General features: G+C 40.8%; 1 protein-coding gene across 1 annotated transcript in view; it reads right to left on the minus strand.

Moving 5' to 3' along the window:
• Positions 1-3,873: 3,873 nt before the first annotated feature.
• LOC119284430 (disease resistance protein RGA5-like) overlaps positions 3,874-10,609 on the minus strand; it is an 11,252-nt gene continuing 4,516 nt past the window's right edge. The window contains exons 4-6 of the mRNA XM_037563555.1: positions 7,709-7,773; positions 3,993-4,104; positions 3,874-3,890 (exon numbers count right to left, since the gene is read on the minus strand). Of these exons, the coding sequence (XP_037419452.1) occupies positions 3,874-3,890; positions 3,993-4,104; positions 7,709-7,773 (194 nt within the window). The remainder of the gene's footprint in view (positions 3,891-3,992; positions 4,105-7,708; positions 7,774-10,609) is intronic.

The following is a 10,609-nucleotide window of genomic DNA, read 5'->3' on the forward strand; positions in this document are numbered from 1 at the left end:
ACATTGACCTACTTGTAAGAAAGGGTGTTCAGATATCAATTCCTAGATACCCGGAGAGTAAATTTTCAAAATCAGAAGCTTTCATCATCTGCCAAATATTGTTGCCACAAGATTCTCTGCTTGCTGGCTCCTATATATTTGGAAGGGTCATTTTAGGGAGAAATTTTGGCCTGAAGGGGAATATACTTCATAATTTCATGAATTCATGAATCTATAGTTGTCAAGTACCAAAGTAGGCACCACAAATAAATAGGGAAACTCCTATACTATTAGTTTTAATATTGATTACATCACACTTCTTTCAATTCGATGATAATATACATAGGAAAAGAAAGAAACCGATAAATAAGGGTGACAACAGTAATATTGGGGTTCTGGTGGCATGGAAGCATGTACGCAATTGAAAATGAGAATGTGAGCAGTGGAAACTTTTAATAAGCAAGTGGTTATCGGGTTCATAATTGAACCCTGGTCTCTCTTAGTACTAACGAAGTAGATTTGCTTTAGTTGATATGAAGCAGAAGCCAAAGATGTGCCTCTAAAATAGCAGAAGGTAACCAACATCTACTCGGAATCTAACCTCGTCACACAGCCTTCAAATTGTTTTGTTTCAATATCCGACTTTAGCATTGCTTCTGGCAGAGATCCTTCATAACGAGGGACTGCCCTTTGTGCAACAATCCAAATAGGAAGATCAACATCTGGCAATTGATCAGGCGTAAGCCTGTCCCAAGAGTAGTCTTCTATCAACAAAAGTGAATTCTCTGCATAAGTTTGCCCTTTCAGCCAGAACTCCAGTTTGTCAATCTAGATATGAAATCATGAATCAAACAGAAGGTATTGACTGCTCACCTTTACATCAAAATTTTCATATGTAAACATGTCATACCTGATACTCCCTCCGTCCCAAAATAAGTGACTCAGCTTTGTACTAACTTTTGTGCAAAGTTAGTACAAAGTTGAGTCACTTATTTTGGGATGGAGAGAGTACTTCTTCGTCCGTTTGATCTCGACATCAAGTACGATATGGGTATGGATGGCAGCCAGGATATATAGCTGGACCCTCAGAAAAAAATAACCCTAAGTGGAAAATGGAACTCTAAGAGGCAAAAAGGGAAATGGAAAGAAAACCTCTGCATGCTCTGGTTCTGCAAATGCTACAGGTAATGGGTACAATCAAGCATAGGAAGATAAGATGGTCACACAATTTCATAATAAACAGAGTTTGGCCCCTCCTCCTTTCCCGGGCTTGAGACCGGCTATGCAACATGAAGCATAACATCATCTTATCATAGGCGGACTTACACCCCCACTCCACACACCCCCATATACACATCGAACCCCACTAAACCAAAAACCAAAACCCATAGAGCAAGACACACACACACACACACGCACAAGCACCATCTCGAAAACCAAGACCCAAAATACAAACCCAAATGACACACACCAAATAAATGGTCACGAAACAACAAGACCCTATTTTAGAATTCTTTTTCTGGGTGAGCAATGAAGCAACAGACTACTCGACCCTCAAAACAAACTCTTCTTGTGTGATTTTTTCCCATAACTATGAAAGGCAGTGAAACATTTTTTCGTGTGATTTTCATATTCTTTTACTACAAAAGGCAGTAAAACAAACAAGCATTTTTTTTGGAAAAAAATCATCTGCTAAAAAGAGAAAACATAGCAAAAAAAACTCTTCTTTTTGTTTCGTGCGATTTCATTTTCCATTTCTCCCAAAACAGTAAAATAAGTAGATTTTTTTGTGTTTTTTCCTTTGCTTGGAAAGATAATTGAACATATAAACCCTGAAGAAGTGCTAGGCAGAACCAAGCCCTCCACGTCGCCCCTAATTCGCTATGAACAGTGTTGCTGCCACCGCCTGTAAATTCTGCACCCTGCCGAGGGCATTTTAGTCTTTTCACGTGCAGGGTATAAATCTCGGCGAGCGCACAATGCACCGCGCGAGGGAGAGCAGCGCGAGGAAAAAAATGGAGAAAAAGGGCAGCAGGCAGTGGGCGCGTCTCCCCCGCGACCCTCATCCCCTCTTGCCGCCGCCGGCTCCTCTCCTCTCCCCACGCCTCGTCTGCCTCCCCCTCCCTCATCTTCTCTCCCGCACCACCAGCCCCTTCTCTCTCTCGCCCCAGCCGTCTTTCTCCTCTCCTGCGCCGCCAACCCCAGATCTGGAGGAGGAAGAGGAGAACCGGGCGTCCTGGCGGTGGCTCGACCGGCGGGCACGGAGGCGTGCTTCTCTGGTGGCGGCCAACAGCGGCGTCGGCGGCACGGGTTGATTCACGGCCTGAAGCGACCAACGGCCAGCGAGGAAGACGGCTTGAGGTGAGCCGCCGCACCACTCCCATATATCCACCCCTTCTCTCTGTTGCTAACTCGCGCCGCCACCGTTCCCTGCCCCTTCTCTATCCCTAATCACCTGTTCTTGGTAGGAGGAGCACGGGTCAAGGGGAGCCTCCTTCGATCCTGCAAGGCTCCATCTCGAGCACTTGAATGCGACACCAAGGACGGTGTCTCGGGAGGAGGATGACAGTGGTGTGCAGCCTGGAACCCTAGGTCAGGTTATTATTTTCTTCACTGTTGAGATGCCACGTTCTTCCACCCGATTCCCTTCCCCGCATTCCCCATCTTTTGTTTTCTCAGTAGGCTTCTCTGCTCCATACCCATGGTCTAGCTGCTACACCCTTCGTCCAGATTTGGTGCAGGTTTAACTGAACTCTCGATGATGGTGAGCAGATTTACTAGGCAACCATATCTCGTTGGTGGAAACACATCATTTCTACCTGATTTCTACTACTTTATAAGGGAAAGCATGGTGTCAGCCGATAATGCAACCGTTGCAAAATTGTCCTACTATGCCTAAGATAGAGGCTCATGAATCAAAAATGGGACCCTGATGCCGAGCATATCCCCATCCATCGGGAAACTACTACAGTCCACCCTCATGTTGGTTATACAGAACCACTGCAGTCCTCCCCTCTTCAGTCCATCTTATATAAAAATCTCAAGCCTATATTTATATAAGATGCACGTGTGTACATATATATTGCTTGAGCAACAACAACTTGTATACTACATACTCCTCTCTATGTGTATGTATGCATTACAAAGAGAAGAAACTGGTAATAGAATTTGCCAGTCGATTCACGGAACAGGGAGGGGTAGTTTTAACAACAAAGTGTTTTAGTTTACTCCATCCTTGATCCGGCAGCGGAACAGGGACCTGTTGTACTCCTTATAAACTATTTTAATTTATAATCATCTTTTATTTCTCTCCAGTTTCGTCAGCAAACACATCGAGGCGTTGGAAGAAATTGATGTGGTGTACAAGGAGCTGGCTTTACAGTCTGGCGTTAAGCACTGGGGAAGAGTTCCTTCTTTAGGTGGTGAGCTCACTTTCATTTGAGATCCTGTGGATGTTACCGTAATCATGCCTTATGTTGGCACAATGGCAGATTCCATCCTCAGAGGCCTGGTAGGTGGCAAGTACACCACAGGACATGCAAATGCATTCTCTCTATTTGTTCATTCATGTTTTAAATCTTACTCGATCATGTTGGCATCCAGTAATCTCAACCTGGAGTTAAATACAGGCTGGTCATGAATGAGCTTACAAGTGTTTCTAATGGTCTTTTTATGCATGAATTATTCAGTTATTTGAATCATGGGTTTGTTTTGGTATATGTTTCTTCGATGGTGACCTGTTCAGTTGAACTTTTGACAGGCTAGCTTTTAATAAATGGGTATTTTAATTTTTATGGTGTTGTGTTTACATCACTAAACATGTTTTTATATACTTGATCTATGATGCTTTTTTTTTTGAAAATTACTCGGTGCTCATTGATATTAATTTATGCTTCAAAATGCCATTTCTCCTACAGCATTGTGAATCTAAACTGTAATAGTGTATGCCAGTAGTTTTTGCTATTGATTAGTTTGCTAGCTAGAACAGAAGAGTATAAAACCATACATGTAACCTGCAGATTCAGTTACCAATTTACCATCAATATCATTTGATTCTTCTCTGAACTCAAGGTAGTGGAAGTGCACTGTTGTCCTGTATATGCCCCATAATTTTTTTAGAAGTATCTACAGTTGAAACATGGAAACGATGCAATGAAATTAGTAACTTTGTATACATGAACTTTGTTTCCCTGTGGGTGCTAATTTTCTGTTCCAGTCCAAACCTGTGCAAGTATGATCTATAAAAGTAAAGCATTTTTTGTAATATTAATTTGTGACATTTGTAATCTTGCAGTCTGTTTATTTGAGCACTGCACAGGCAAGGACACAACCTTGGGCACCAATCCGTTCTACCTTGCACATCTTTTCCTGCATTTTCACGTTTATGTGCTTTCATTGGTCATGTTCTGTGTGTTTTGGGCTGACCCAATGCATTTCATTTAATCTATATGTACCGTTGTTTGTTATTTCATATATTTTCATGCATTTTCTATGCCTGATCTGTTTTCTACATTCTTTCCATTTGTGTTGCAGATCATGTCACTCTTCCACTGTCTTGTTGGCTCATGAACTGTTGTTCGCTGCGAAAGTCTGTGCTTCCTCTTTTCAGTTCTATTTTCTTTGGATTCTGAGATGCATAATGATTGAATGTGTTTAAGTTTGTCCGTTTCTGTCATGTGTTTTGGGTGACTATGTACAGTTTATCTATTCTACTCCCTCCGTTCCATATTAGTTGTCACTGAAACAGATGTATGTAGACATATTTCAGTGCTAGATACATCCGTTTGAGCGACAACTAATATGGAACGGAGGGAGTATCTGGTGCATCTTGTGCTAAACTTCTCGCTGGATGTGCTCTAATTGTCTATCGCATGTGTGCTCTAGCCTAAGCCAATGCATTTGAAGTTGTCACTTTCTGAATTTTTCATGTTCCTGCTTGCATGCGCTGCGATTGGTTATATGCAAGGTAGAATGTGTCCTGTTATTTTTATTTTTTATTTTTTCAGCCTCCACGTTCCCAATATTAATTAGTCACTTGGTAGAATTCTTAATCTGTGTATTTTCCATGCCTGAGTTGTTCTTGCTTTATTATTTTCTTTTGTATTACAGGTCTTGTTGTTGTGGCACTCTCTTGTCATCACACGCGCTGCTGTTTTTGACTGACAAGATTTGTGCTTTATATATTATAGTACAAAAATGACCCAAAACATGACTTTGTTCTTTTGTGCTATGAAGATTGTGATGCATTGTCAGAAAAATAAAACCTGCTCTGATGACTTCATTCTCCTTTATTTTCTTAGTCACCTATGAACCAAGTTGTGCCAACTAGGGCACAACAAACTGTTCTTTTTTTTAGAAGAGACAACAAACTCTTCGGGCAGGACCATTTGGCGTATCACACCGAGGGCCTCCATCCGTAGTTGCTTATGGTAGTAATTAAGTGCTACAAAAATATTTCATAGGGGTAATTGTTTCTGTTCTTCACCAATCTACCGTGTCAGATGTTGTTTTATTATTGTTTGTTCTTCGTAAGCATAGCCTGTTAATTATTCACTTGTCTGTAGGTATGTATCATGGCTCTAAGTCACGCACATGAGATTTGAGACTTTTTTGGGGGATAACGATAAATATTGTTGGTGATAAGGAGTGTATGCTTATGTGTTGTACTTTTCATTATCCAATATATGGATAATGGCTGTGAAATATTCTTCCTATATTATCATGTACTCAACCTTTTCATATTTCAAAGTGGTTGTGAGAATAGCTATGAAATTGAAGAGGCAGCTAGAGGAGGTAGTGAGGGAGCTGCTCCTTCATCCTCCCCTCCATACTGTCGGTAATACATTATTTTCTCTCATAGATTTAAAGTGATGTTTTCTGTTGTTGCAAAGCTCGGGTATTTAAAAAGCTGCAACCCAGTAACTTTGATTTTCATAGGCTACTCTGCCTTCTGCGTCTACCTTGCTGTATAAGAGACCAGTCAGCACTATGTATACCAACGATAACCACACACATGGATTCTGATTTGTGCACAAGGAAGCTCACAAATTTGTGTCCATCTTTTCGTAGTAATCATATGGGTTGCATATTTTATCAGACTGATCATAGTCACGAAGATCAGACAGATAATATTTGGTAGAGAAGATCAGAAGAAACATTTATATCATATCTTTGTATGTTTTTTCTGTAGAAAAGGTACCGTGGATTGATTGTGTTGGATCCCATTACTATATGATGTATTTGACTGCTATTCCTAAGAACTGCTCCTGGACACAGTGCTCTATGTTGACATGTCTTACATTTTATTGTGTCGCCTATCTGTATAGTTACTCGGATCTTACATTTTTGTATTTTTGTCGATGCAGGTGTATTCTTCCTACTATAAAGCAACATGGATTTCTTTAAATTAAATTGTGCATATTGTGGAAAATAAATCTTGTGTGTCTATAGTCATGTTCATGTATGTTCTGAGCTGAGACAAATATTCTTCATTGTCTATGCTTTTTCCTTCTGTTAATGATGATAGTGCAGCTCTCCATCTTATTAATTCCTTACCCATTCACTTGAAATATTGCCTAAATATTATTATTTTTGTAGTTGGTTCAGCAGCCTGACTTAGATCTTCTACATTGCCCATAGAGAATCTTCAAAAGTGTAGTCATATAGAGAATCTTCAAAAGTGTAGTCATATATGTCATAAATTCCAGGACATTAATCTATATTGCTCCTATGCGTTTCAGCTGTCACCAATACATGGTGAAATAAACAGGAGAATACATGCTTGCAGAAGTTGTCAAGAGGCAACATTTAACCATCAAAGACCATGCGACCTACCAATCCAGTGATAGAGATGGACACAATCTCTCCTTGTGGAAGAAAAATGTATCAATTGCCAACAAAAGCAAACATTTCATCCTATCTTACCATGTAGTAGTAACTTAACTGCAATGTATCACTTGTTTCAAAAACTATTTGAATCACGTATTTGGCTATCTATGATATCAAACCTTTGTGTTCTTTCAATATCATATACACTTGAAAGCAAGGCCATTATATTATAAAAACCCATGTGCACTCCTAAGTTTATCAAAATAATTGCTTTCAGTTCATAGTGGGCTTTCGCTTTTCCTACACAACAAACAATCCAAAATATTTCTATAATGATTCATAGCACTTGATAAACAAGTATACATCAAAGCCGTATGCTAAAAAAGGCAAAGGGGTCTCTTTTAGTTCTTGGTTCAAGTTTGTCTTGCGCGCCAAATGGCGAGACAAGTCATCTAGTAAAGATAACAAACAAGCGGAAGCCTCTTGCTATCTTTCCTTTCTCCGCGGTGATTTGTGAACACCTCTGCCAGCCTACATATATGGAGTAACTCTCAGAAAATGTATTCGTGGAGTATCAATGGTTACTATTTAAAATGATGAGAAAGATATATTTCTCGTGCGTGCAGATTGGTAATTTTTTATTACAGTTGATCGGCAATTCCTGTTATTTAATCTAGTCTAGAAAGAAAAAGAAGACAGGTGCAGATAGGGAGCGTACATACCTTGATTCCCGCAGGTGGAGATGGACGGCTAGCTTAGCTCAATCTAGATAAAGGGTAAAGGCAGATCCGTGAGATACAGGGTTAGCCGGCTAGCTGCCCGTGCAGATTAGCACTAACGATTAATAAATAATTAATACACTTAGTTACCTCGTACTCAAATAATTTATATCCATTGGTACCATATCATGCCTGCGCCGGTTGGGAAGCACATCCAATGCACGCTTGACCGTTTCCTCAGCCTTACACTACTAGGGAAAAGGCTAGCAGCATCGCGGGTTTTGGCCCTCTCAGTAGCGCGGGTACCGGCGCTACTAATAAGGCGCTACAGCTAACGTATATCAGTAGCGCCTGTTGACCCGCGGTACTGCTACTAATGAATAACTGTAGCGCTCTTTGTAAAAGGGCGCTACTGATATTATCTGCAGCGCTGTTTAGCAGGAAGCGCTACTGGTAAGTCGGCGCTACTGCTTAATTTTCCCCCCTCGCTACTACTAGTTTTATTAGTTTTTTTTCCTGCATATTTGTTTTTATTTGTTTTGTATTTGAATAGGTTTTATACAATAATCTTTAGCATATCATCCACATACAAATGTAATCATAGCATATACATACAATTAGTCTCATCAAATCATGTCAACATCATAATCATCATCCAACACAAAGTGGTCTCTCGTCATCAATCTCGAAATAGCGATACAAAGTCTCGATTACTTGCAAATACATCGTCATCCATCTAAACAATGATATACGCGAGAATAGCTATCACTTTGAGTACATGAGTTTGTATCCCTCTCCGAAAACCGGTACACCTGGGCCTGACACTCCGGCCACTTGTCGTATATATACTCCTGGCGTAGCACTTCTTCGCCATCTATGATCTATGCACCTGCATCGTCACATGAGTCGATGATATGCAACATATATAGTTGAGCAACAGAAAGAGACAGACTTGGCAAAAATAGAAACAACATATCATAAGCATAAATAACAAAGTTCATCGTACCCAAAATGACCTAACTAGAGTGATTTTCGCTAGTCGAGGAGGAGGACAGTTTAATTACATCACAAATGAAGTTTCACCGTGCATAACTCAAAGTTTTGTCATAAAAGAAAGTATGGACTAAACGGACACATTGTCATATATCGACAATCACTCCATCATGTCGTGCCATCCATCCATGTCAGGGAGATAGTCATCGAGCTTAGTGAAAGGCTTCATGTCGAGACGCTGAGAGGCTATCCATGTTCGAACATGCAAATGAATTATTGAAATCGTGGAAATAAGTACACCTCAAATTAATTAGCCTCCACCGTGCAAATGAATTATTGAAATCGAAGGAAGGATAGCAGCGCGGATGATTTACACGGGATGATAAGGCACGAGAATCGCCTCCTTGTCCTTATTGGCGAGCATGAAACTGATGATGTAATCCCTCGCGTATTCACGATGCTATGCACAGACTCCCAAGAAGCCCTCGTGCATGTAGTACGGGTCAGCGACACAGATAAAACATATCTGCTCAACCCCAATGATGTAGTTCTTGTGCAAGGCATAAAGGCGCACAAACGTAAAATCCAGCTTCTTCACGTGAAACATGTCGAATATGTAATCAAATCGGAGGAAGAACTTATCCGCGGGGAAGCCGTCGACGTACGACATTTGCGCGGAACGTTAACCACGTAGAGTGGGTATCCTGAATCTTTCGAGGCGATGAGGCCTTTCTCTACCCGCAACACATCATCATGAAGTCTCCTTAGATCGCCTAATCTGGCCCGTAGCGCTGTTTCAGGTAGGATTGGTCGACCGGGGATATGCCATTTATTCGCATCGAGGATATCTACACGGTCCTGAAGCCGAGGCTGCTGAGGCGGCTGGATCATAGAATCAGCTTTTTTGCCTTTGGCTCAAAATTGCCGTCGTCCACCTCTGTGACCACCAATCTAGTAGTCCTAAGTTTGTTAGGAAGCCGTTGCCTCTTTGCTTTCGGTTCTACACCGGCTCCGCTCCCCGAGGCAGCACCGGTCTCAATGCCGGTCTCGATGCCGGTCTGAATCTCAGCGCCGGTCTCAGTCTTAGCACCGGTCTGCGTGTCGGTCTCAGCACCGGTCTGCGTGTCGGTCTCAGTCCCCGATGCCACCGGTGGGCCCAGCAACAACATCTGTTGATCGTCGATAAGGCTAAAAAATTTGTCTGCTGCCAGGTAGACGTTGTCGCAATCACCAGAACCCTGTCCTTCATCGTTGCTAGCCATGTTTCCTATGATTAAATCTAGTCAATTAATTCTAGACCTAATAAAATGAATAATGACATAAAAAGGACTATTGTTTTGCAGGAATGTTGACTCATTCCTGGTGCGGCAAATCCGGGGCACTCGATATGTCCTAGTTTGTAGCACAAGTCATGCCGAAATTCACGGAAAATTTCGGCATGACCTTTGCTAAAAAGTGGACAAATCGAGAACCTGAAATTTGCCGGAACAGAAATGAATCAACATTCCGGCAAAACATAGGCCACTCAGCATCATTCCCTGGAAACAGTGTTCAAATATCCCTCTTCGACACCGCAACACATGTCCAAATATACACGAGCAACCACATGTCCAAATTTCACAAGCTAATTCAAAAACAAAATGTAGAAGAAAATTCATTTAACTACTAATAATCACAAAATTCAGTTAACTTTAGTGCTCTATAATGATGAAAAGAAAAAAATTTCAGTTAACTACTAATTTCATTCATTTAGGTTATTCATTAAACATCACATAATTAACCTACTATACCACTACTACTTGCAACACTACTAACCTAATTAACCTAGCAAAATTCTAGTGCCCTAACTGAAAAACATCTAATTAACATCTACTAGTACCACTATTGCCCTAACCTAATTAACATCTACTAGTATCCCTATATACTATACAAGCAACATCTACCCTAATTAAACCCTACTGCCCTAACTAACTTTAGTTGTAAACCAATTTTTTTGCTCTAAACTAATTTTTGCTCTAACATCTACTACTTAACATCCTTTGCTCTAAACTAAATTTTTTGCTATAAACAAACTTTTGCTCTACTAATTT

The sequence above is a fragment of the Triticum dicoccoides genome, chromosome 4A, assembly GCF_002162155.2.
Source record: "Triticum dicoccoides isolate Atlit2015 ecotype Zavitan chromosome 4A, WEW_v2.0, whole genome shotgun sequence".
Classification (NCBI taxonomy): domain Eukaryota; kingdom Viridiplantae; phylum Streptophyta; class Magnoliopsida; order Poales; family Poaceae; genus Triticum; species Triticum dicoccoides.